The sequence below is a fragment of the Ursus americanus genome, chromosome 3, assembly GCF_024610735.1.
Source record: "Ursus americanus isolate L20-20 chromosome 3, mUrsAme1.1.p, whole genome shotgun sequence".
In the NCBI taxonomy this organism is placed as follows: domain Eukaryota; kingdom Metazoa; phylum Chordata; class Mammalia; order Carnivora; family Ursidae; genus Ursus; species Ursus americanus.
Window position 1 is genome coordinate 610,218 of NC_142129.1, and position 27,386 is coordinate 637,603.

A 27,386-nucleotide genomic window follows, 5' to 3' on the forward strand; every position below is an offset into this window, starting at 1 on the left:
ATTGCTAACTACTAAAAATCAAAGACGTTCTCCGCTAAAATAAAAAGTTTGCTTCCGACTTAGGAACTTAGCACATTTTTTAAGGAGGTGGTGGTGGCTTTCTCATGCAACTTTAATAATAAGGCTGCTGTGCTAGACATTGGAATGGGAAAAAGTAAAATTAATTGCAGAAAGGAATTTTGTCAATCTGTTACTTGTATCATTTTTTCAGTAGTTTCTAAGCCTTTAGTAGTTTTATTTCTTTTTAAATTTGTCCATAGCTCATTCAAAGTATTAGGTGCATAATGAAAAATCTAGCTTTATGTCAAAACTACCTTTGCTTTTTCTGTGTACTCTCCTTAAATTTATTTTTTTTTAAAGTTTGTTTATTTATTTAAGTAAACTCTGCACCTAATGTGGGGCTTGGACTCATGACCCCAAGATCAAGAGTTGCATGCTCTACTGACTGAGCCAGCCAGGCACCCCAAGTTTGTTTTCTTTTAAACTGTCTTTCTACTGTGTTTGAGTAAATAGCATTATAGTACCAACGCCTGAAATGAATCTTCTTTTGCATCTCAAGGTAGTCCCTCTTCAGGAAATTGTCAGAAGTGGTTGTTTGGAGGTTATCAGACTGTCTTTTGTACAGTCCCATTGTAGGGCTGGCTAGCAGACCCCATCAGTGTATGTATGAACTGGTTGTGTTCTGGGGCCAGTGTTCTGTGCAGAAGACTTGCCAGAGTGCATTTGTGGCTTAAATGGAGCACTCAGAAGAACATAGCCACGATTATTGCTCACGGCCAGCATAAGCTCAGAAGATGTGAATGGTGTGTTATTTTAGAACAAACTGAGGAAGCCATTGATTGAGTGGCCGTTGGTCATCATCAGCCCTCACCAGGCCCGCAGAGTGGAGAGGCTGGCAGACAGCCTGGGGTGATCTGATGGGCCGAGTTTGTAGCTGAGTCTCAGTAGCAATCACATCGAGGAAATCCTTCCCTCCTCCCCAAGTCTGTTCACATGAAACTTTATGGCAAGAAGTGACATCTTGCAACAATTCAGAAGATACAGTAGAAGTATGCTCTGTACTTGCGTATTATGTCCCTAAAGACAACAGTTTATACATTTTGATTTTTAGAGGATTTTTAATTCATATAGTGTTGACTGAAAGGATATAGGGTTCAGTTAGCATTTCTTTCTTGAGTGGACTTTTAAAGGCATTTACCTCTGCTAGAGATTTTCAAATAGAAGATAAAGTCATTTTCGTGTAATGAAAATAGACTTGATATCCTTTACATTTCTGCTTCAGGTCTGAAATTCTGAGATGTACTCTTATGATTTGATTCTTTCACAATCAAATTATTTGTATCTTAGGTTCTGGACAAAACATTGTCTGTAAGCGATGTTGCATCCATGGCCGGTTTGTTAGAAATTGTTGTGATTCTTTGGAAAAGTATTCACAGAAGTATGGAAAATAATAAGGAAGCCAGAGTTTACACCATTAACAAGTTTGCCTCTGTGCTCCCTGAGTACCTGAAAGTCTTCAAGGTAAGACTGCTCACACTGTGGGTGGGTGTATGAAGATTGCATTTGTGCAGAAGAAGCCGAAGTGCCCAACACGCTTACCTGGCAGGACCTGGTTGGTCATCTGTAAGGGGGGGATGCTGAGCCAGCGCTCACCGGGTAGGGGAAGTGGCCTTTTGCCTTTCTTGAGGGTGGAGGCCGTATGTCTTCCTACCTCATATTCCCAGCACTCAGGGAAATGTGGGGGTAAGTGCTCGGTTCTTCTGTCTTCAATGGTCTGTGACACCATTTGAGAATTTAATTTGATTAGCTGGGAATTGAGAAAGAGGAGTTGGCAAACGTGATACCATAGCGGCTAAGTTTTGTGGGCATTTTCAGGCATTTGATGGCGTACTGTAAGCAAATGGGTTTCTGAAGTGTTTGAGTTGTGTCCGCAAATAGAACCATGCATGTAACTTCTGTTTGGGTGAAGGAAACCTGTTTCTTGACTATTTACTTCTGAGGAAAGTTCATATTTCCAAAACAAATAGAAGTAAGACTGAGCTAGATATGAAAATGTTCTCCCAATTATAAAGAAAGCATGGTTTAAATATAGAATGATCATAAGTTTTAGGAACTATGCTTTTCTTGATGAATTTTACTTTTGGGCTCTTCCAAAACTGCTTATGTGACCTTGGCCCCTTAGCTGTTCTGAGCCGCATTTCTGTGGCTGTCAAGGCTCTGAGCTTCGTTGTGTCCCTGAAATGCAACTGTGACCTATTCAGGAAGGCAAATAACCTAAATTGCCAAAGTTATTAGTACCTTTAAATTCTCAAATAATTACATTGGGCTGAGAATCCAGCATTATCTCAAAATTCTCAGATGATAACACAGAAGCCCATAGAATACTGGATGAGGTGATAGATAAGCAGTGTGGCCTGCAGGTGTCTAGGGACAGGAGGAAGGTAGTTAATGATAATTAATTCAGTTAATTTCAAATGATTCTGGCAAGAGAACCTCTCTGCACTCGGTTGCTCTGAGAACATTGTGGTCTTCTTTATAAATGAATAAACACTCTATAATCCAGACAGAGTGGAATTAGTGGTAATTATCAGTCTACTTTTGTAACATTAAGAAAACATTTTTTGTATTGAGAGTTCGGGGAGGGGTGGGTCCACTCCAACTGAATGCAGAGTAAGCAGATCAAATTTTGATGTTGTCCCTGGTTCTGTTTCATGTATATTTTGGGGAAAATTGTTAGTTTTTCTGTTGGGGTCCACCATCTCTTATTCTCCCAATGAACCAAGGATATTTTCTATTAAGTATTCTTGATTGAGCCTGATCTACTCTTTGTTTTAATGGTGTAATCACAATAACACTGGCGTGGCTATAGCTTACTAAGTGCCGCCTCGGATGAGGTGCTGTGATGTGCCTCTCTCCGTCTTCCCAGCAGCGCCCTCCCTTTTTGCAGAGGAGAAAATGGACCTTGGTGCTGCCTCTTTGCTCTGTGCTGATCCAGCTGGTAAAACCATGGAGTCTGGTTGGACCTAGGTTTGGCTTGGTAGCTCCTAAGCCTATACATTTTCCATTAAACTATATTGTCTTCCCAAAGATTTTCTGATTATTTTATGGAAAAATTTTTCTATGAAAAAATTTCTCTCATTCTCTTGACATTTATGTTCAGGATACCAAGCGTACAGAGTTAATTTCTTTTTTTTTTTTAAAGATTTTATTTATTTATTCGACAGAGATAGAGACAGCCAGCGAGACAGGGAACACAAGCAGGGGGAGTGGGAGAGGAAGAAGCAGGCTCATGGCAGAAGAGCCTGATGTGGGGCTCGATCCCAGATCGCCAGGAGCCGAAGGCAGACGCTTAACCGCTGTGCCACCCAGGCGCCCCCAGAGTTAATTTTTTTCCCCCTTTAATCAGTATTGTTTTTGAAATAGAAGTCCATGCCTTGAAAGCAAAGAATTTGTCTATTCTCCTTACTGATGTATCCCCCGGGATCTAGGTTGGCAATTCGTACACAGTAGGTATTTAATAAATATTTGCACAAATTAATACATCACACGAAGTGGTAAAAATGTCATTTAAGACTTTGAAACTGTTTCTCAAATACGAGGCTTACCAGCAGGTTTAAATTTCCCATTGAACACTGAAAGGGGTCTCTAGTTCCTACTGAGCAGCTCTGAGGATAGGTTATTAGGAAGTTATGTGGATAGCCTTTCAAAATGTCATTGCGTTTAAATACCCTTTTTCCCCCCTTTTTATGCTTTTAGGATGATCGCTGCAAGATCCCTTTATTTATGCTCATGTCCTTTATGCCAGCCTCTGCTGTGCCTGCATTCAGGTATCCTCTGTCTCTCGGGAGGGTCGTGAATGGGAACCCTGCTATCGTTGTGCTTAGTTATTAATGTGACGTTCAGCAGACTCTCATGCTTCAGCTTTAAGTTCACGGTGGTGGTGGGAAAGCAGCAGGATGCAGTTTCCAGTGGGCTCTAGAGTTGCTAAGGAATATAGGAAGAGCCTACGTGGAACTGAAGCTGTCCACTTTAAAGTCTGGGGGGTGTTTTTCAAGTCCAGCATGAAGGGGCTTCGGAGTCATGCTGCTTTGTGTGCTTGGCACGTGGCTGTCTGGGTTGAGCTGTGTTGAGGGTGCAGAGTGCGAGTGGGCTTGGAGCATGGTGTGGAAGAAGGAGTGTGAAAAGCTAGTGGTTTTCTGTCAGTTACACCTGAAGACAACATTGTGGAGACAGTGGGTTGGATAAGATATATTATCGAAATTGTACCTGTTTTTCTTTACTTTTATAAAGGCAGCTACTAGAAAATTTAAAATGACCTAAGTAGCTTAGTTTTGTGGCTCATGTTGTATTTTTTACAACATGGTGTTGTTCTAGAGTGTTGGTTATTATCTCAGTAGAAATGATTCATTTTTATTCATATTTATGAAAAAATGAATGTTTTGATGCTAAGCAAAAATTATTCCCCAAAAAACCAGGAATCTTTGCTATAGAGTCTCATGGAGATGACAGAGAAAAGAAAAGCGGGGGGTTTTGTGGAACTGGCACGTCTTTGGTAACTTAATACTCATATCGGACTGCCTTGACTTCAGTGTTCTTCAAGCTGTGTTCAGATTTGGTGTTTTGTGTTGGAACTTATCCTGTGTAGTAATTGTGGGAAACTATATTTATTCCTGCAGTGGAGAATGTCCAGCAGTTCCTACGATAAAAGGGCCTTATGTACCCTCAGTTTTTGGCTTCCTTATTTTTTTTCACCTTTTTTTTTTTTTTTAAGATTTTATTTATTTATTTGACAGAGATAGAGACAGCCAGCGAGAGAGGGAACACAAGCAGGGGGAGTGGGAGAGGAAGAAGCAGGCTCATAGCAGAGGAGCCTGATGTGGGGCTTGATCCCATAACGCCGGGATCACGCCCTGAGCCGAAGGCAGACGCTTAACCACTGTGCCACCCAGGCGCCCCTTTTTTTCACCTTTTTGAGAAGTGGGAAACTGTTACTGAAATGTTAGATCTGATTTTATATTTGATATTTTCAGCTGCGGTGTGATTTCCACATTAAGAAACCAAGAGGAGGGAGCAGCAGACAAGCGTTATTGTACTTTGTTGGACTGTCTCTGCTCCTGGGGACAAGTGGGACACATTCTGGAACTCATCTGTGACTGGCTGCCAGAAGAACAGCCCCAGAGCAAGGTATATTTCTGTCATGTTTCTTTAAAATTGCTGAATGAAGATACGTGTGTATTAGAAATCATATGCTTTCCTGAGAACATGTGGGTTTTTTTTTTAAGATTGTATTTATTTATTTGTCAGAGAGAGAGAGCATAAGCAGGAGGAGCAGCAGGTGGAGGGAGAAGCAGGCTCCCCGCTGAGCAAGGAGCTTCATGTGGAACTCGATCCCAGGACCCTGGGATCATGCTTAACCGACTGAACCACCCAGGCATCCCTGTTTTATTATTTTTTTTAAGATCTTATTTATTCATTTGAGAGACAGAGAGTGAATGAGTGGGGTGAGGGGCAGAGGGAGAAGCATACCCCTCTTGGAGCAGTGAGCCCGATGCGGGGCTTGATCCAGGACTCTGAGATCATGACCTGAGCCAAAGGCAGACGCTTAACTGACTGAGCCAGCTAGGCGGCCCAGAACATGAGTGTTTTTTGTTTTTTGTTTTTTAAAGATTTTTTTTATTTATTTGACAGAGACAGACAGCCAGTGAGAGAGGGAACACAGGCAGGGGGAGTGGGAGAGGAAGAAGCAGGCTTCCAGCAGAGGAGCCTGATGCGGGGCTCGATCCCAGAACGCCGGGATCACGCCCTGAGCGGAAGGCAGATGCTTAACGACTGAGCCACCCAGGGGCCCCAGAACATGTGTTTTAACTGTCAGTTCATTGGTCTGTTCTTTCAGAGTAACTCAGCATCTAAACGGAAGGTGCAGATCCATGACCCACGCCCAGTAAAACCTGAATTGGCCCTGGTTTACATAGAGTATTTGCTGACCCACCCAAAGAATCGACAGTGCCTGCTCTCTGCTCCGCAGAAGAAACTTAACCACCTTTTGAAAGCACTTGAAATGTCAAAGGTAACTTTACAGAACAGATACGGACATTATGAAAGTTGAGTGAGTCCATGTAATTAGTACGAGTGACAAAATAAGATCTAAATTTTTCATATTTAGAGTATAAAATTTTTCTGGCTGAAAAGGAGCTGAGAGTTATCTAACCCATTCCTTCAATTTGCAGACAAGAACAGGACACCCAGGTGAATAACTGGCGGGGCAAAAGGGGAGCCAGGTTACAGTTTTCGGGCCCGTGGATAGCCTTCTTTCTCTGAACACACCAGTCTGTAGGAAGACTTCTTCCTACACTTCTCTTCGTGTATTCCTCAGGCACTGATACGGGAATACTAGCTTCTCCTCACAGTCCTTGGCAAGCTTTTCTAGGAATCTTGGAGGGTGTTTCCTCTGAATTCAGCATTTCCTTCTTCCTTACTGGCTCTCTGGCCATCTCCTCCAGGGCCAGCCCTCAGAGACAGCCTCTGTGACTGCTGCTGAGTTTGGTCATGCCAAAGGCAGAGCCTCCAGTGCTTAGCACCAGCATCAGATGGGGAAGGGGAGGGAAAGGTCTGAAGGAGGAGAAGGAGGTGCACAACCTTCCAGGGGAGGAAATGGGCCAGGGCTGGTGGCGGGGCGTGGGTAGGAAGTGCTGGGATTTTGTCCATGGGCTAAGCTGTGCACTGGCTGTGCTGCTCTCCAATGTAGGGCTCTCTGGGGTTCTGGGAAAGATGGGTGGGTGCATTCTCCTTCAGGCTTTGCTAGTGGAGGCACAGATCATATCCCTACCTACTAATGCTGGTGGGACCTCCTGCCTCTCCACGTGACAACCAAACGTTTCCCAACGCTAAGGCACTCCTCCTTTTAGGATACACGGTGAGGGAGCTGTGGGCAAGCTGAGGCTCTGGCCCTGCCTAGGTGGTGAGAGCATCATTCTTGTTCTCATTCTTGTTCTCAGGAGGACTGCCCTTCTTTCTCTTTCCTTTGTTGGTCTCTGCTTATAGCCCCCTGCCTGGGAGCAGGTCACAGTTTGCCCCAGAGGCAAATGCTTTGTGTGGTTGACCTGACAGTTTCTTGAGCAGTGACTGTTAGGAGTTTTTATCTTGTCCTTTAGAAGCGAGGATCTGCTCCTGAAACCAATATTGCGCTATCTATGTGTTACCTAACTAGAATTTAAATAAAAATTCAAAACAAAACTATCTAAATTAAGTAAATGAAGAACATAGAAGGGAGGATCTGTTGGGGGAAGAGGAAGGGAAAACTACATTTCTCAGACAGTTTTGTTGTGTTATTAAATCACCTCCACTGTTCAGGTGTTACCCTCCAGTGTCGCTGTTTGTCAGGTTCCTCAGATAGTCCTCACCGTACATGGTGTGCTGGTGACATAGTAGTTGGAACATGGCCACAGATTTTTTTATTTTGCAGGCGGATCTGGAATCAATTTTGCAGTTGCCAGGTGGGAAACCTCACAACTTTAATGAGGCGATGGCCCTGCGAGCCTTCAGCCTCCACTGCCGGCTGAGTATTCATCTTCAGCACCAGGTGGGTCTGTCCCTGGCTGTGCGACCGAATAGAAGCACGTTGGCAAAGCTGGTTCCATTACTAATGTGTCTCTCTGTTGTTGGACAGTTCTGCTCAGAAGGGAAAGTTTACCTGTCCATTTTGGAAGACACTGGGTTTTGGTTAGAAAACAAAGTTCTGTCTTTTATCCAAGATCAAGAAGAAGAATATCTGAAGCTTCATAGGGTTGTTTATCAGCAAATCATCCAGGTTAGAAGTCTGACAACATGCAAACCTTCTCTTCACCCAGTTTGTAATGTGCTCCCAGATTTTATTTCCTGTTTTAAAGTTGTAACTTTGGACCGTCGTGTTACTCTTCTTCAGTATGGCGTCATTTCAACATCTAGAGTTTGTGTTTTCCCAAAACATAAACCGCATAGTTTTTATGGCATTTTACACCTTCATGTAATAGGTTTTCACTAATGTTCGTGGGATGACATAAAATGGGCTTCCAGATTTCTTATGAGAAAAAAAATGAGAACTAATGTATCTTTTTGGAAATTCCTTTGTAAAACATCTTTATAAACATTTGCTTTAGGAGATAATTAGTAGTGCAATCAGATATTAGAAGCTTTACCAGGCTGGATTTATTTTCCTTTTTTGGCTCTCAGTTTCTTGGTAAATCACACCAGCACATCTGTGTCTCTTACAGACCTACCTGACGGTATGTAAGGATGTTGTGATGGTTGGCCTTGGTGATTGTAAGTTTCAGATACAACTTTTACAATGGAGTCTCCGAATCATGCAAACAGGTATACTTCTTTCATCAAAAGACTCTTTTAGTGGGGCGCCTGGTGGCTCAGTCTTTAAGCGTCTGCCTTCGGGTCAGGGCATGATCCTAGGGTCCTGGGATCGAGCCCCACATTGGGCTCCACGCTCTGCTGAGAGCCTGCTTCTTCCTCTCCCACTCCCCCTGCCTGTGTTCCCTCTCTTGCTGGCTCTCTCTCTCTCTCTGTCAAATAAATAAAATCTTAAAAAAAAAAAAAAAAAAGACTCTTTTAGAGCAATTAATAATCAAACCAGTCCCTCTCACCCTCCCTCCCTTTGCTGATTGGGACTCTTGCTTTCAGGTGACAGATATGTAACAAACTAGCTCATACCAAAAAAGGAATTTATAGGCGGATGCAGCTAGGAAGTTCAAAGGTGTTTCTGATGTCAGATGTGCCTGAGTCCAGAGCTTCTTTCACGGATTCCCCCAGTGGTTTCCTGGTTGTCAGGTGACTTTGCCGTGTGGTGGGCTAGTGCAGTGGCAGCCCCGAGCCTCTCTGCTCACCTCATGGGGAGTGTAAGTCGGGTTGTTTCATGCCCCCGTCAGGAGCGCTGGGAAGTTGCTGTCCCCCCAAGGACAGGGTGACAGTGGAACCTGCAGTAACTAATACCTTGGGTCTGTGCTTGCTGCATACTAGGCACTGTGTTAAATGTGTGGAGTGAGTGAGCGAGAGGTCGGCCTCCTTCCAGGTGGTCTGGGTGGAACTGGGCTGTGTGATTACCTGAGTGGCCTGACCAGAGGCCCCAGGGCCAGATTCTCACAGCCCCATCACATGATAGCGTGAAGAGTGGGGCAGTGAGGCGGGCTTTCTCCCCTGCCTCTCATCATAGTTTGGCTGGGGAGAGTACTGCTGGCTTAGGACCCCCACCCCTCCTCGCCCACCATCCCCTGGGTATAGAACTGTTTCTGAACTGCTCTCACTGTATATCCTGACACTACATCTGGGTGTTTCTGGGATCTATATTAGAAACCCGAAAATTCAATATTTAAATTTCTTTAAGCCTATATATCTGCCAGAAGACATTGAAAATAACTATGATTTGTAGATTCACATTAAGATTTGGACATAGAGTCAGTGAGTCCCAGTTAAGTTTGCAGTGAGTCCCTGGTGACATTAAATGTTGTCATGCAGGCCGACTCGGGGGTCTGCCGGTGGGGTCGGTGCTTGGGTGCCAGCCACTCTGCTCTGCCGTTTCAAGTCTGTGTTTCTTGAAATTAACCTGTACTATAAGCAACACTGTGTATGAGTTGTTTTAAATGCCCACAGGTAAAGACTGAACGTTAACTAGAATAAATACTATTTGTTTCAAAATCTGGCTTTTCTTCGTAGAATCCTTTATTACTTTTACTTTCTGTTGCGAAAACATTTTTAACCTAAGTTTAATCTTTGAAACAATGAAAAATGATTTGTATTTTTTAAAACTTCATTTAGCATTTAGGAATTATTTTCTCCTAAGGACTGACTCTACTTTTAGTATTTGTAAAACTTATACTTCCAAGGAGTTAACCAGAATTTTAGATGTGTGATGTTGCTAGTTTCATTACATAGAAGTATCTGTTCCCCAAAAATAAGGCCGTAAGCAGCTGACTTTACCTGACCCAAACTGAAATGATCTTTGCATTTATACATTCCAACAGTTAGAGGCTCCAGGGGAGAATCAGCTGTGGCCATCCTTTGGAACCCTGTCACAAATAGGATTATACTTAGCAACTTAGCGAGATATACCCAGAGTCTGTTGTTCACGGGGCTTTTTGCTCTCCTTGAAAGAGTTCTGATAAAACTTCTTGATTCTAAAACCAATCACATTTATGTTATTAATATTATAATACGGCATCTCCACGCTGAAGGCCATATTCTAGAGGAGGGGTCCTTGAGTAGAGCTAAGTCCCTACACACAACCCAAATGTAGAAATCTAAGCTCGTACAAGTGCAGGTGTTTCAGCTATAATGCAGTATGTACGTTTTGAAAAACCACCATGTGTTCTGCAAAATCAGGGACCACACGGTAACAGGGCCTGTGGAAAAAGACAGTCTGGGGCAGGTGGTTAAGACAGTGCTGTGTGCCGGAGCACTAGGAGGTGGTCATCCTCCAGAAAGTAATCAGCCCATTTAAAAAGGGAGGTTACATTTCTAGCAAATAAAGAGTAAGTACAGTAAACCTTGGGGTTTGTCTTAATTGAAAGGTGGATGGGCCTCTGGCATTGAGCCTGGGGGAGCTGGGCCAGAGGGACTTGCAGGGAGGAAAACATGGCAAGCTGAGCCAGAGCCAGAGGAGGACGGGGTCCCTGGAACCCCATGCTGCGCTGCTTCCCTGTAGCTGCTGCCGTGGGCTGGGGTAGTGAGCTGCTGCTTGTTTGCAGATGCCGTCCCTGGCAGACTGACGCCACTCCCAACAGTTGCTTTGGACCGATTCCCTCTAGAGAAGCAGGGTCTTCCAAAGTCAGGGTCGTCTGTTCTGTGTAGTTGTGAATTCTGGCTTATCTTTAGTAATGTGTTGTATTTTACTTAACCACCATCTATCTATATTTGGTTATAAGGCACATACTGCTTGAATACAATGAAATAGCTTTGAATTAAGGTTTTTAGCTTTTTCGAGTTTTGTCAGTAATTAAAGATACCAGCTAAGTGTGTGGTTCCCCCATGCACTGTGACCTTGAGGATGGATGAAAAAGGGCAGCGCTCTTGTTTGCTGGGCCTTTCGTCTTCAGCACATGGGCCTCCTCTGAGCTGTCCGTACTTCGATTTCAGAGCCTAGCATTCTTTACTGCCTGTTCTACTGAAGTGACTTGCCTGTGTGGAGAGTGTGTGCCCCTCTGCCTTTTAAATAAAAGACATTCATTTGTTGAAAGTTCTATTATTTTTGCAGTGATTTTAGAAACTTTGTTGATTCTGGTACCCCTTTTGAGGGGTAAACTCGACTGGGACATGACCAGTTATTTTACTTACTTTAGCAGGTAAATTTGGGTTTGCGGTTAGTTTCTTATCTCTGTCTCAAGCAGAGCTTACTGTATCTTATTAATTTGTTTTATAAACTGAGGTTCTTTGCATGCTATGCCCAGGTCCATCTCCTGTGTAAGGTCATATGATTCCTTTATAAGGTCAAAGAGGTCATACCTCTGTGTCATCTAGATAATAGTCTATTAATGGGGAACATTATTTCTGTGTTTTCCCATATGACAAGTTTTAAAAATATATACATTTTTATAGTTTATATATGTGTTTATGTAGTATATTGTTTGTGTGTTTATGTAGTGTATATTTTTAAACGTATACAAGAAAGAATCATTCAGCATGGCTCCTGCCCAGGGAGAGCATGCTGTCTAAATGGGGAGGCACTCACAGCACACAGACCTCAAAAAGGTGGTCAGTGAGTGTCAGGCAGCGTTAGGGTCCAGAGAGAAGTAAGAAACAGTGAGGATGCTTGAGAAGCTTCCTGAAGGGTAAGACCCCTTGCTGTGGGTTTTGTTTGTTTTTGTTTGTTTGTTTTGTTTTAAGATTTATTTATTTATTTGAGGGAGAGAGCATGTGAGCGGTGGGGGTGGGGGAGGGGGGAGGGGGGAGGGGCACAGAGAGAGAATCCCAAGTAGTCTCCACACCCCCAGTGTGGAGCCCAGTGTGGGGCTTGATCTTACAATAATGAGATCATGACCTGAGTGGAAATTAAAAGTCGGATCCTTAAGCGGCTGAGCCACCCAGGCACCACACACACACCCTCCGCCAGCTCTATTCTTATAACTCAACTTAAAATCAAGGTAGGATAGAAACTGAAATGAAAATTCAAGATCTCTAGGATGGACTGTAGGATTAGGCTCACATATGGAAAATGCTTTGCCAAGTTATTATTTTTTAAAAAGATTTTATTTATTCATTTGAGATAGAAAGATACGCAGAGCATGAGCAGGGGGAGAGGCAGAGGGAGAAGCAGACTCCCTTCTGAGCCAGGAGCCCAACACGGGCCTCAATCCCAGGACCTGGAGATCATCACCTGAGCTGAAGGCAGATGCTTAACCATCTGAGCCACTGAGGCGCCCCAACACTTTACCATTAATGCAGTACAGTAAAGGAAGTGATTCAGAAGAGAAAGACAACGATAAACTACAAAATGTTAGAAATTTAGCAGAGTTGGCCTGGGACATTTGTAAATCATTTTTTGAAAGCTCTTGGGTCATCCTCAGACTTGTGACGGGAGAACTGGTGTTAAAGTTGCCATTATGTGAGAAAATGAGACATGTTCTCTAATCCACATGTTCGAGGGGCCGCATTGTCCACATGTGTGGTGAGCCCAGTTCTTAGTGATCAAGTTAAATATACTGCTACTGTTGTTGAAGGTGTTGGTGTTATATTTAGAAGGAGCAAGTTTTAAATTTTTATTTATTTATTTTTAAATTTATTTGTGTTAAAATTTAGATTATTCTGATCAATCTGGTATTGGCTTGCCAGTAGTAATTTCTTTCCAGTTACCATAATACACATGTGTGAAAAATGTAACAATTTCAGCTAAATTTTATGGTTAGATAACTGATTTTTCTAATATTCTTTCTAGTGAAGGGCTTCTTTTATGTGTCATTACTTCTTGGCATTCTGAAAGAGATAACTGGAAGTTCCTTGATGCAGAAACCAGACTCAGACGAAGAAGTTGCAACACTGTTTGATATGGTCCAGAAAGTATTTCAGAAACTGTTGGAATGTATGGCACGGAGCTTCAGGAAGCAACCAGAAGAAGGCCTACGGGTACTGACGCGTTTCCAGGATGGGCTGTCAGTCGTTAGACAGACAGTGCTCACCCAGCAGACAAGGGTGCATGGGGATGCGTCACCTCACACACAGGCTCAGCTAGCACTCGCTTGTGCCGTTGGGCTGTTGGGTGGGGGCACTTCTGTATGGGGGATAATTACAGGTGCTGTCCTTGAAGTGGTGCTTGCTGATCATCTTCAGAGCGTGGCGCAGGCAGAGAGGTGGTGCTGTCTGCACCTGGGGCAAGAAGGCCAAGAACCCACCTTTGACCCTTAGTCTTGGAACAGGTTTTATTGAGCCCAGGTCAACAGGCCAGCAGCAAGAGTCTTCTGCCTGGCAGGACAGGAAACATAATTGATTACAACCAGCTTGTGAATGCCCAATTGTTATTTCATAGAATTTTCCAACTAAAATATACTTTTGAGAATGCTGATTTTGATTATTTGCAGATGACAAGGGGAGATAATAATTTCCATCCTAGGCTACTCTCTCACCACATGTTAACTTCCCCCTCATTGGGAGTGAGAGTCACAGAGCCAGAGGGGCCGTGGTTCCCTTGTTGATAAAAGCTCCTGTGAAGTGGGATTTCTGAGTGGCCAGTTCATGTGGGAAATACTGACCCATGTGCCACATTTGCTTTACTTCTAAAATCATACTGTCATCAGAGGGGGCCATGCTTTTTTTCCTCAGCAGTGGTTTAAAAAATGCAAATTAGCTATTTTTTTTAAGATGAAGCTTTAAAAAATGCTTAAGTGGGAGGATGTTTATGAAACATTGAAGACTCAATTTTTTTCTGTTCTTAGTGATAGAAGGTGATTGAAGGTTGTTGGCCATGTTTGCCCTAGCTTGTCAGTTCATCTTTGAGTTAATTTGAAATGTTTCTGTTTTTGATGAGTCAGTTCAAGTGTATGATAATTCAGTTTGTACCAGAATCTTTTATTTTCTTACCAAATCTTTTACCATTGGCTGTGCAACTTCTTTCAAAACACATGGCTTCTTGGTCTTCTTTTATTGTCAGTGGTATTTCTTCATCTTTTCTTTATTTATAGTATTGGGACTTCTCTTCTTGGGGGTTTGGGAAGGATTGGGCGTCGGTAAAGGGCAAACAAGATCGGGATTCCTGAAACCCTGGGGAGGACAGTAGGGATACTTCTCCTGTAAAGTGCCTTTTATATTAACCACTAAAAAATGACGTGTGTTTTTTTGTAGCTTCTTTATTCAGTTCAGAGTTCTCTTCATGAATTTATAATGACTGTTCAGTCTTGGCACGTGGACACGCCCGTCCACCGGGGGGTGCTCTCAACTGTGATTGCTGCATCTGTGGTGGAGATAAGTCACCAGCTACGAAAGGTGAGGTCTGTTCGTCCGGAAACCACCATGTCTGCTTTTGACTGTACAACACGCTCTTCTCTACTGGTAGCACATTGTCATGTTTTCCCAAGTGTTTTTTAAGAACTCAGAGTTTAGTAGGTGTCCTGCTTGGCCAGCCACGGCCCCCCACAGTTCATAGCTGGCTGGTGACTCAAGTCATGTGACTACTGGGGAATTTTGTTAAGGATGTTGCCCTTTTGATTAAGACCCAGCAAGTCCTTCCATCGTGAACTTTTTTTTTCCTTCCTGCATTTTAGATATCTACGTGAGTTGATATATTTCTTAAGACTCGCTCTCCTGACAAGGCGAAAGCAGCCGTGGTCAGTGGGGAGCGGGATGCAGGATGGCGCTGGCAGTGCTGTTCGGGGTAGTTCGCGTCTGACAGCCTTGCTGGAGTATAGGCCTTACGTTTCTTTTTCATGTCTAAGCGTAGAAAATTTGAACTTCTGATACCAGGTTAAACGGATAACTTATTCATTCTTACTCGGTATAGGACTGGCTGTTCTCCTAGCAGTGGCATAGTTTTAACAATTAGCCTACTTGTGTAAAGATCAACATCACCAGGATGGTAATTCAGGCCAAACAGAAACTTGTTTCTCCAGTGAGATCCTTGAGGCATTGAGGGAAGAGGCACTCCAGAGTAGTGACTTAAGAGATAGAAAGGTGTGATAGATTTTCTTAGTATGAAAAGAGGCAGTCTGACAGTCAGTGGCATTGTGTAATATAAATTCTGTACCTTAAGACCATGAAGAACAGCCAAGTAAATTCCTAAAACATTAATAGAATTTAAGGCCCTCCTTAAAGCTTAAAGCTTGGTTTAGGAAACTAGTAACGAGATTACACATGGAATAAGAGCTAGAATTTATTTACTCCATTGAGCTTTATAGCTAACCACTGTACATAAATCAGCTAGTGGCCTGTGGGGCAACCCTGACTCACCGTCTGTTTTTGTAAGGGAACTTGTGTTTAAGCACAGCCACACCCACCATTTACGTATTTTCTGTGGCCGAGTAGCCCTGACAGACTGTTCTGCCCACAAAGCTGGTGTATTTTACTACTTTATAGAACATATTTGCCGACCTCTCTTCTGTCTCCTCACTGATTTGTCTGCTTGTTCCATGAATGCAAGTGCGGCACACTGCTGGCCTTGTCTCTTTCCATTGGTTCCCATGGATGTAGGAGTTTGTGGTCAGGTGCATACACACTCAGGACTGCTGTGTCTTTTTGATGCATTGGCTGTCTGATAGTTCAAGAGACGGCTTTTACTTTCAACGTGTTTTTCTATGTGTTCAAAGTGTTTTTTTATAATTACCACATGGGCAGGCCTTTTTTGGGGGGGGTCTAGTCTTATAATCTCTGCCTTTTACTTGGGGTGCTTAGCCCATTTGATTTTAATGAAATCATTGATATGTTTGGATTTAATTTGACCATTTTGATGTTTGTTTTCTATTAGTCCGCTTACTTTTCTTCTTTTCCTGCCGTTTCTTGATGAATCAGGTGTTTGTCCTGTTCCATTTTATCTTCTCTGTTGACTTTATTCTGTCCTTTGTGTAATTGCTGTAGTGGTTTCTCTGGAGATTTTAGTGCGCGTATCTAACTCATCAGTCTCCCTGAGAAGCTACGGTGTGTCTGTGCGTCGTGAGAGTCGTAAGAACGTTCTTCCGAGTAGCATTCTCCTACTCCGTGCCGTTGTTCTGTATCTGACTGCTATAAAAGATTTTATTTATTCATTTGAGAGAGAGTGTGAGCAGGAGGGAGGGGGAGAGAGAATCTGAAGCAGACTCCGCACTGAGTGCAGAGCCCGACGTGGGTCTACGACCCCGAGATCATGACCTGAGCCGAAACCAAGAGTGGGACACTTCACTGACTGAGCCACCCAGTCGCCCCAAGATACATTTTTATTTTGACCAGTCAATAATCATTTGTCTATATCAGAAATGCATCATAACATTTAAGGTGTAAAGCATTTTAATGAGAAGCAGAGCTATTTCAAACATAATGATGATTGAACTTCAATATCCAAATTAGTGTTGTGAACCCTCCAGAGGGCATATGGGAAAGCTGTTTAGAAGTACTGTACAGTTACACCTGAGTTGAGTCCCCTGATGGCTGAGAAGTAGGCGAGAGACAGTGTGGGATGTATGAAGGTGGGACGGAGTGGGGAGGAGATGGGGGGTGGGATCAGGAAACAAAGACATACCCCCCCCCCGGCCCCCACCCCTTCCAGAGCAGGGTCCTGGATTTAGATTTTCCAAGGAGCCATTTGCATGTGGCGTTCATTTGCCACTAATGGATGACTCTAAACTTGTAAGGTTGGTGATGAGGGGCATAGATCCAGGTGGAGCCCCTGACATGGGTCCAGACCAATGTTCTCCAGAGGACACTGGCAGTGCTGGGGAGGGGGCATCTCTGGGATCTGCTGGGTGGAGGTCAAGGACGCTGCTCAGCACCCAGTGGTACAGCAAGGAATTGTTCGGTCCAGGACGTCGGTCATGCTGAGACTGAGAAAACCTGTTCCTGGGTGTTAAGAATAGCCAGTTAGCCTTGCATAAAAACCCATTATTTACAGAAAGTGCTACCGCATTAAAGGGTGTCTGACAAAAGATTTGTTGAGTGTGTGTATCTTTTCACTTTTACAATAATAGATTAATTGTAATTATTGTAGACATTTCAGCAGTTAATAAAACCTATTCTTTTGAGTTTCTGGTTGAAAACCCATAGCAGTATAAAATGAGTTATTAGCCCTATCTCAGTCTCAATTTAGAAATTACTGATTTGGAACTTCTTTTTAGGTTTCTAATGTAGAAGAGCTCACCACCCCCGAGGTTCTTTCAGACCTCCCACCATTTTCAAGGTGTTTAATAGGAATAATAATGAAGTCTCTGGATGTGATCAGGTAACCGTGTTCTCTTTACTGTCTTGAGATTCTCCTTGTGACTGGAAGCTCTCAGTAAATTTTGCTGTATTCCTTCAGCTCTCAAAATTTCTCAAAGGTGCTTTTTTTTTCATGAGAAAAATGTTTCGTAGAGTTTTCTCTCGTCAGCAATTAAAAATATTTGCATTATTTTAAAATTTTGTATTATACTTCCACAAAGAGAAACTGTAACTTTCTTTCAAATACATCCATCCGAAAAGTCCCCAGTTGTGCTTATCATAACTAAAATTCAGCTAGAGGGAAACATTTAAAATGTCACTGTGTAGTAAAATACTTCCTATTAAGTATGCTCTGAGCACCTGCCTGGGTTCAATGCCAGGTGGTCTCTTGGGGCACGCTGCTGTCCCTGTGTCACTCGGCTGAAGCCCGGGGTTTATTGTGGCACGCACAGGACTGGTGGAGTGCGCAGCAAAGCGTTCGCGTCGTCGGATACCGGAGGGATGGCAGCAGTACATAGAGTCAATGAAAACGTTAAAGCATCATATTTAGCAGCCATGAGTTATTTTTCAGTGATACTGAATTTTTTGTGTGTGCATTGTGGGTATACACAGTAGTTTTTCTCAATTACCAGAACGTCCCTCTTCTCTTTCTAGCAACATCTGATGCTAATATCTTGCCTGTGCTGCGATTTGGCATGCTTATAGTGGAAAGTATGAGAGCAGTTTAATCAGGTTCCACTACCTGAAAGCCAGAATTCATGGTGGTTGAGGAATCATGGTTAGCTTAGTCTTTCTATAAAGTATTAGGATATATACTGTAGAATAATTCCAGATGTTTATTAACTTTTTCTTGCAGGTCATTTTTAGATGAATTAAAGGCGTGTGTTACTTCTGATGATATTGAAGGCATTGTGTGTCTCACAGCTGTTATGCACATTATTTTGGTTATGAATAAAGGTTGGTTAAACTTTCTCTCCTACTGTCTGGGATATTGCTGGATGTGATCTCATACAGAAGTGTTACGGGATGTTTGGGAACTCAGTTCCATGTTTCCATGTCCCCTGCCACTCAGGCTCCCCCAGCTCTTGCAGCACACGCCGTCTGCTGGGCTCCCTCTGCCCAGCTGACCCTGCACTAGCCTGGAAACCAGTCCTGTCCACTTTTCACCTTCCCCCACTAGATCTATTACGTGTCCCTCTCTGTGCTTCAGAATTGAATTTCTATTGATTTGTCATGTGTTACCTGTGCTTAAAAATCTAAATTTATTTTTGCTAATGATGGTGTGTTTTTGATGTTAATACTTAATGTATCTTCTTTTCTACTTAAGCCTCATACTTGTGTGTTCTGACTATCCCAGCCAGTTGAAGTAGTACCGGAAAAATGAAGATACCTATAAAAGGCTCACCTCAGTATAAAATGCAGTAATGTCCCTGCATACTACTGTTAACCTTTCTATTTTTTACTCAGGTTTACTAATGTTGAAATCATTTTCTAAGATGTATTATAGAGAAAGAGTGCTCCTATTGAAACAAGCTCTCCCCATAAGCCCTAATGCATGGCGCATCTACGGGTTTAGGATAATAATTTGTGACTATTGTTACCCACGCTGGACATCAGAAAAGACTTCTCTAAGGGACTGTCACCTGAGTTGTGGTCTGGAGAATGAGGGGACATTCCCCACGTGAAGGAGTGAGGGTGGGAGGTAGGGTGCTAATGGGCACCTAGTACTTAACAGGTACTTAAATTTGTGCCACACGATGATGACACTGAGGCATTGTGGTTGTTATGTGTGATGGAGGTATAGGTCAGGATCGGGTCTCTGATAGCACAGACATAACGGGTCATACCCACTGGAGCTGTCCCTCAGAGCTAATGAGGTGCTTCCAAAAATGTCTGCTTGATCTTCTCACATCCCTGTCAGGGGACGATTACCTTTGCACAGGTCAATGGCTAGATTAACTCGAAGGGTGGGGAGGCTCCGTCTTATTGAACTTGTGCCCACATTGATCGCAGAGTATGCTTGCTCTAACACTGCAGTGGCATGTTAAAATCTTTTCTCTGTCTTTACTGGAACTTTCCCCTAGGTAAGCAGAGGAGTTCAAAAGTGAAGGATGTTGCAGCCACTGTTCACAGAAAACTAAAGACATTCATGGAAATCACTCTGGATGAGGACAGCACGGAGAGGTAAAGCGCTAGATGTGCTCCAGATGGACTTTTCTGAGAGCTGTGGGTTCTCCGTGGGTACATCTTAGAGCCTGTTCTCATTGCTGCTACTTACAGCCAGGCAGTGAGAAAACAGGCTTGTAAGCACAGAAACATCTCTGTTGGAAAACCCCTTGAGCATATGTTTAATTTACTCCCTAATTTGTTTTCAAAAACAAAAACAAAATTGTCATCTGGTAAATTCAACTCCAGAAAAGTAAAGGCATACAAACTTATTTTATATGCTTTTAAAACTAGACAGATTATTTTGGGTGGTTTGCTATGTTTTTGAAACCATAGGCTTCAAATTTCTAAGACATAATTGCCCAGTCCCCAGGCATCCACAATGAGGATGAGAAAGTTTCCTCCAGACTTTTGAGGAAATATTGGTCGTTTCTTGCTTCCTGGGTGGTTCGTTGCTGCCACGGGGACTGCTCTGAGGAAGGTGTTCACTGGGCTCCCCCGGCCGACTGCCTTTGTTGTTAGGTTTGGCGTCTGACATGCTGTGCAACTTCCTGTAGACTCTGTTATTATCTGTGTTTGATTTTCAGATCAACCTCAAAAGCAGTGTTTTTCTTGCTGTTTTGTGAACTTCATAAGGTTAAATGTTACAGAGCTCTGAACTAGGTAATAGTTTTATGTACGCCTAGGAAAGAAGCCACTTTTCTTAGCTACTTTCTCCTTTGCAGAAAGGCTTCAAAAACCCTAAATTGCTCCTTCATGAATAGAGACTGTTTTATCTCTTTCTTCCCTGTGTACCTTTCCTTTCCTTTGCTCACTGCATTAGCTGGGACTTGCAGTGCGGTTTGATGAGAGGGGGCACCCTTGCCTTGTTCCTGATCTTAGTGGGGAAACTTCTGGTTTCTCACTGTTAAGTAGACATGAGCTGCCGATATCTTGTGGATGTCCCTCATCACGTTGAGGAAGTTCCCTTCCATTCCTAGTTTACAGAGACTTTTTATCATGAGTGGGTGTTGGATTTAGTCAGATGCTTTTTCTGCATCTACTGATGTGATCATATGCTGTTTCTTCTTGAGTCTGTTGGTGTGATGGATTACACTAAGTGGTTTTTGAATGTTGAACCAGACTTGCACACCTGGAATAAATCCCAGTTGGTCATGGTAAATATTTTATACACTATTGTTATTATGTGCAGTCGATTGATGGTGCTGTTGAGTTCAACTGTGTTCTTAATGATTTTCTGCCTACTGGATCTGTGCATTTCTGATAAGAGGGGTTTTGCTTCATTTTTTCTGATCCTGATATTAGGTGCATATGAATTTAGAACTCCTATATCTTCTTGATGAATTGACCATTTTATTTTTAGGAAGGGTCTCTCTTTATTTCTATTAATGCTTTACTTAGAAAGTCTATTTTGTCTGGTATTAAGACAACTGTACCAGCCTCCTTTAGCAAGTGTTTCCTGAGTGTTTGTGGCATTCCAGTCAGAAGACAGAAACCACACAATGACGAGGACAGGAAAATCTCAATGTCAATAATTCTTATCAGGGTGTTGGTGTAAACGGATTATCGGCTAGTGAGGGTTAAAACGAACTCCAAAGTAGAGAGGAAAGGCAGATGCGAGGAGCAACTCTGCTCCTAGGGAGAATGTACACCCCAGAGCTGAGACTGTCCCATAGATGGAAAAGTCCTGTGGCCTTCTGATGGGACTCACTGGGCATCCAGTCTCCATGGGACAGGGGAGATGCCGGCGAGCTGCTGGAAGCAAAGCTGGAGCCCTCTGCCAATGCTGTGAGCTTCCGTGTGCTGTTCCAGTGAGGTAGCTGCTGGCTGGACAGCTGCCCGGGGGGGCCCGATAGGGGCAGCGGCCTGAGGTGCCGCTTTTACTGTCAGGGTCTCCTGGAGAAGGCTGGGCCTTGTGGGAACCTGGCACCACAAAGCCTGTGGTCTCTACAGTGGCCAGAATGGGGAAGAGAAAGCCCCCACAGACCAGGGCATTGACTCGAGCACTAGAGTAGGTAGGGGTTTGCATGACCTTGGTTGAGAGCAAAGGGAATGGGTTCAATTATATACTTCATCCTAAAAAGTATTTAATATTTACCAGGCGGTTTTAATAAAGTTGGTTTGCAACTGTATATTTGAAGGAGAAACCCAAAAGTCTCTTAGGTTTTATGAGCTTGTTTATTTCTAGACACTTACAGGGAAGAGGGAAATGATCTTCTGAGTTGGAGGAAATGAGGAGTGTTTGTATTTCAGAAAACACATGGCAGTGTAAATATTTTTACCAGGCACATCAGAATTACAACCTATATAAATGGTAAGTTATTTTCATAGGATATAGCAACCTCAGAAGTCCAAGCATTTTTTAAAAAGATTTTATTTATTTGTTCATTTAGGGAGTGTGAGCTGGGGGAGGGGCAGAGGACAGGGAGAATCTTGAGCAGACTTCATGCCCAGCCAGGAGCCCAAGTGGGGCTTGATCCCATGACCCTGAGATCATGACCTGAGCTGCAGTCAGGAGTCGGACAGAGCCACCCAGGTGCCCCAGAAGTCCAAGCGTCTTACAAGATTTCTTTGTTCTTAGAAATAACCTTTGCAAGGATAAGTTTTTTGAGTGTAGAGTGGTATGTATGTACTATGTATGTATTATGTATGTACTGTTGTGAAGATGTAAGGGAACAGGGACATTTGCTCCATCTTAGAAATTTCTTTTATTCCCACTTGCACCGAGTTTTAAGGTGAGTACTGGAATCACGTTAGTTATATTGAGAGAAAAAAAAGGCCTCAGAAGTTCAAAACTGGGGGCCCCTGGGTGGCGAGGTCAGTTAAGCATCCTACTCTTGGTTTCAGCTCAGGTCACTATCTCAGAGTCGTGAGATCGAGCCCCATGTTGGGCTCTGTGCTGGTATTAATAGCTGATACACAGATGGCAAAAAGAGTTCTTCCCTTTAAGGAGGAAACATCTTAAGAAAATAGGACTTGGGTGCCTGGGTGGCTCAGCCGGTGAAGTGTCTGCCTTCAGCTCAGGTCATGATCCCAGGGTCCTGGGATTGAAGCCTACATTGGGCTCCCTGCTCAGCAGGGAGACTGCTTCTCCCTCTCCCTCTGCCTGCCGTTCTCCCTGCTTGTTCTCTCTCCCTCTGTCTGTCTGACAAATAAATAAAATCTTTAAAAAAAAAGGGAAAGAAAATAGGACTGGACCATGAAACTTGGGCTCTGTAAATATGCAAGAAACACACTGTAGAAAACCAGTGTCTAAAACAAAATCAATCTAATGGAAAATAGACAAGATTTAAGACTAAATTTGAAAATATTACTGATTTGATGTTGGGGTAGAGGCATTAAGGCAAGTTACCATCTTTAAGACTCTGGGAACCCTTTGGTCCAGTTAATATTTTAGGCAATGGGGCATTAATTCAGAAGCAAATGTTTTTTGTTCTTTGTTTTTTTTTTAAGATTTTTGTTGTTGTTGTTGTTTATTTGAGAGAGAGAGAGACAGCCAGAGAGAGAGGGAACACAAGCGGGGGAGTGGGCGAGGAAGAAGCAGGCTCCCAGCAGAGGAGCCTGATGCGGGGCTCGATCCCATAACGCCAGGATCACACCCTGAGCCGAAGGCAGACGCTTAACGACTGAGCCACCCAGGCGCCCCAGAAGCAAATGTTTTTTAAGGAATACACTACTTTTCTCTCTAGCAGTGTCAGTATTTTGTTAACTGGTCTGTTGGGTGTTAAATAAAAAAATGCTTCTCATTGCACTTTAATTGTCTCACCTAATATAGCATACTGTAAATTGGACGTATTTTCTCAGGAGGAATGGCATACATTTTCCAGCGTGCTGGTGCATTTAAATGCCAAGTATATTTATTACTTTCATAAATAGTATGAAAATAGCAATAAATTTATAATTAGAAATTTTAGAAGTATAAATATTTCTTATGGTTCAGGTTATATCATGGATTTTTCCCACTGAGCAAATGGATTGTAATCACAAATTACTTGCCAATATTAATTATGCCTATGTGTAGGCAACTTTGGTAGTGTCCTATGCAACCCCCAACATTAAACCTTGTTATTAGACCTTGAAGGAAAGGAGTTCTCCCTGACAGAATCACCTTTTTTTGGTTATCAAGTATTGATGAATAATACCATTTTATTCTGCTACATGAAATTTTAGTAGTCTTTTTAAAATGATTTTGGGACTGCATGCTTTTTATCACTCATTTAGAAGCATGCTTCTATCATCATTAATGCCCAGTGGACCTTGGTGTAGATAAATTAAAACTGGATGTAAATAAAAACAGACATTGTTTATCTTACTGTTTTTCCCAGAAAGTTGATTTTGTCTGCCCATCCTGTGGCTGTGGTTGTATTGCACGTTCTTCAGCACGTGAACACAGCCTCCCGGGGCAGTAGGGCCTGATGGTGGATGGGGTGAAGACTCAGCTTCTGACATAGGTTTAAAGGCTTTGAGAGCTCAGGTGGGCGAGCACATTACTTGGTTCAAACGTCTTGACACACATGAGAACCCTGGCCCAGGGAGGTAATTTGGCTAAGGCTTGCCACTGTCCCTTCCAGCTGGCTGCTGAGATGGTGGCCTCCACAGGCTGGTGCCTCTCACCATTCACCATCCCACCTGTACCTGAGGTGGCTTTCGGGCACAGACAAAACAGCCATGCATGTAGGGTAGCCCAGCAATTAGAAACATTCAGAACAGCCATTGCTAAGTAACGGTGGTGGGCCAGTCAGACAATTAATAATATGAGTCTTCAAAGAAAAAATCAATTAGGGGCACCTGGGTGGCTCAGTTGTTAAGCGTCTGCCTTCAGCTCAGGGCGTGATCCCAGCGTTCTGGGATCGAGCCCCACATCAGGCTCCTCCGCTGGGAGCCTGCTTCTTCCTCTCCCACTCCCCCTGCTTGTGTTCCTTCTCTCGCTGGCTGTCTCTCTCTGTCAAATAAATAAATAAAATCTTTTAAAAAAAAAAAGAAAAAGAAAGAAAAAAATCAATTATACCCCAAAAGGATGATGTAGAACGAAAAACCCTAAATTTAAAACGTCCCTGATGCCCTTCAGAGGTTGTCACTGTTGAGACTCAGATTCCAGACAGTCTGAATGAGATCACGTTGGAGGAGTACCTCAGAACACAGACTTACTGATGAAGAGGAGTCACAGGGTAAAGACAGATGAGAAATAGACCCAAGAAAAGCAGTCATCTAACAAATAATAGAAAACTTCAGAGAGATGAAGAAATGTGGAATTTTGAAGATTCTTTTTTTTTCCGCCACATTTCATTAAACCTGGATGGGACTAATGGAAAAGAAATCATGCCTGAGTAAGTCTGTGGATAAAATTATGGAATTCCAGGGGTAAAGAGAAAAATCTCAAAATCTTTCTAGATTTGTGCTGCCCCTGCAGTGGCCACTTTGTCGCATGTGGAAATTGAACACGTGAAACGTGGCGAGTCTGACCTGAGATGCACCTAAGTGTTAAGTGCACGCTGGGTTCTGAAGATAGTGTGAAAAAAAACATTGTAAAGTATGCCAGTGTTATTTTTATGTTGATTACAGGCTGATATGTTTTGAGTATATTGAGTAAAATAAAATGTATTAAGATGAACTTCACCTTATTCTTTTGATCTCTTTTAATGAGGCTAGTAGAGAATTTGGTTACATCCCTGTTTGTACTGATAGGAGACAGAGCTGTTGTAGACCACGTGGTGGGTTAGTCTCCACGAAGAGCAGGACCCAGGCAGACACTCGCTGAACAGTGAGTCAGCTGAGACGTCACTAGGGATGGAGACTGGTGTTTGTGTTTAGGGCCTGCATCCCCTCTGAGTGCTGGGGACCCTCCTGGTTATCAGGTGGTGGAGGAGGAAGGGAGCACACACTTGTAAATGCACGTGTGAGGACTGCCGTGTGAGGGCTCCTGGCATAAAGTAGATTCCTTGCAAGGCTTGGGGGAGTGTCGTGAATGGGCTCAGCCCAAACCTGGCTCTGCGGGGCAGGGAGGAGCAAGCCTCTCCTGGAACAGCTGTGTAGAGGAGGACCAGGGGAAGTGAGGTGAGTCTAAAAGTAAGTGTCGTTGTAATAGTGAGTCTTGGGGTAAATTGCTTTCACTTATCTTGTGTTTTTGTGGAGAGAAATAAAGCCCATGATTGTGAAATGTACTTCTCATGTTTGTGAATCTGCCCTATATCTGAGTCCTGGTTTAGATCCTCACAAATGAGAGTACTTCTGAGTAAATAAGAGTTCACGTATAGAAAACCTGGCCTGGTGTTTTGTTCGCGTGAGGAGTGCTTTGGGGACTCCGTGAACTGCTGTTGGCCGCGGAGGCAGTGATGACAGCTCTGTCCAAGTGCAGTTTCCCAGTGATGGGGATTCTCACTCCATCTTACCTCGGAGAACTAATTAGTGAAAGTTACTGATTATTTCAGCTTTCTCTGAGTGTGTATTCAGTTGTAAAATATTTCTAGGTTTATTTTGTGAAAATGTACATTTGGGTATTTTAGTCGCTGATTTCTGTTGTTAATCATCTTTCTTTATGCTTCAGGTTTCTCTATGAATCATCATCAAGAACTCTGGGAGCACTTCTGAATTCATAACCAAGCCAACATCTTTGGTCATGTGAAAATGGAGAAAAAGGACTTAGCGAAAGTGAAATGAATATGTATTTTCCTAGTGTTTTTAATGTTAATAACCCATATCATAGGGGTGGGGTTTATTTAGGGAGTTATAAGTAGGAAACTCAAAGGTTCTTAAGCTTTTGCCTGGTGCCTGTATAAATAATATATTTAATATAAAGGACTCTAGGTATCAGTGGAGCAGTGCAGAAACCTGTGGTGCAAAGGGGAAAAAAAGACTTTTCTAGCAAACGTGGTTGTTTTAAAAATGATTTTTTATATATATGTATAAAATGTTGCTTAAACTATGAGTAATAAAAGCAATGACGACATCTGTTTGTGTACTTTATTTAAAAATATTAGTATGACTCTTCCCTTTTAGAGACAAGGGTTGAATTCTGCCAAGAGTAGAAGGTGCTAACGTAGAGGGAGTGGCCATGGCAGGTGCAGGGAGAGGAGCCCATGTGGGGTCCTGGAGCGGCCTCCTCCTGTGCTCTTGATGCTGCTTTACTGGATGTCAAGACGGGCCCGATGGCTCTGAGCACAAGTGACCAAGAGCTGAGTCCTTCAGCCTGAAGGTGAATCACTGTTATTTTATCTTTTCTTTTGGAGAGCTGACATGTGCCAGTGGAGGACCAGCCTCGGGCTTTCTTGCTGCATCGTCCAAGACCCCAGCTTGTCTGCTCTAGGTTACCAGGTCTATGTACCCCTTAGCCACAGGCCCTGTGTCGTGGCGGAGTGGCCGCCTGTGACAGATGGGACATGCTCATTCTATCCTCTGCCCCCAGCAAAACAGTAAAGAAACACCAATTTCACCGTGTTTTTCTAAGAAGGTACAGAAATGGACTGCTTACCACAGTTACGAGCATTTACGGTAAGGTTTTTCTGAGCTATCTGAGAAATGGGAGGTGGGGGTTTCTTATTTTAGTTAATTTTGAACATAGGACTTTTTAGACATCTTTGCTAAGATGTATTCTATTGGCAAATGTAATTTTTTCTTCCTTTTTTGTCCTTGCTGGTGTTTGTTTTAGTATTAAGAAATGAACTGAGAGGGGTGCCTGGGTGGCTCAGTCGTTAAGCGTCTGCCTTCGGCTCAGGTCGTGATCCCAGAGTCCTGGGATCGAGCCCCTCGTTGGCTGGCTCAGTCACGGTGGAGTACGCCACTCTTGATCTTGGGGTCATGAGTTTGAGCCCCTTGTTGGGGGTAGAGATTACGTAAAAACAAAATCTTAAAAAAAAAAAAAAAAGAAATGAGGAATG

At 43.1% G+C, this 27,386-nt stretch overlaps 1 protein-coding gene across 3 annotated transcripts in view; it reads left to right on the plus strand.

Moving 5' to 3' along the window:
* The window catches only part of NCAPG2 (non-SMC condensin II complex subunit G2), a 63,332-nt gene extending 36,874 nt beyond the window's left edge, over positions 1 to 26,458 (plus strand). For all 3 annotated transcript variants that reach the window (XM_045792209.2, XM_087860647.1, XM_087860648.1), the window contains 13 exons: positions 1,348 to 1,521; positions 3,757 to 3,827; positions 5,031 to 5,184; positions 5,894 to 6,067; positions 7,463 to 7,579; positions 7,667 to 7,807; positions 8,250 to 8,349; positions 12,911 to 13,098; positions 14,311 to 14,451; positions 17,265 to 17,368; positions 18,203 to 18,303; positions 19,431 to 19,530; positions 26,057 to 26,458. In XM_045792209.2, coding sequence (XP_045648165.1) covers positions 1,348 to 1,521; positions 3,757 to 3,827; positions 5,031 to 5,184; positions 5,894 to 6,067; positions 7,463 to 7,579; positions 7,667 to 7,807; positions 8,250 to 8,349; positions 12,911 to 13,098; positions 14,311 to 14,451; positions 17,265 to 17,368; positions 18,203 to 18,303; positions 19,431 to 19,530; positions 26,057 to 26,108 — 1,617 coding nt within the window. In that variant the 3' untranslated portion in view covers positions 26,109 to 26,458. The remainder of the gene's footprint in view (positions 1 to 1,347; positions 1,522 to 3,756; positions 3,828 to 5,030; positions 5,185 to 5,893; positions 6,068 to 7,462; positions 7,580 to 7,666; positions 7,808 to 8,249; positions 8,350 to 12,910; positions 13,099 to 14,310; positions 14,452 to 17,264; positions 17,369 to 18,202; positions 18,304 to 19,430; positions 19,531 to 26,056) is intronic.
* The last annotated feature ends 928 nt before the right edge of the window (positions 26,459 to 27,386 follow it).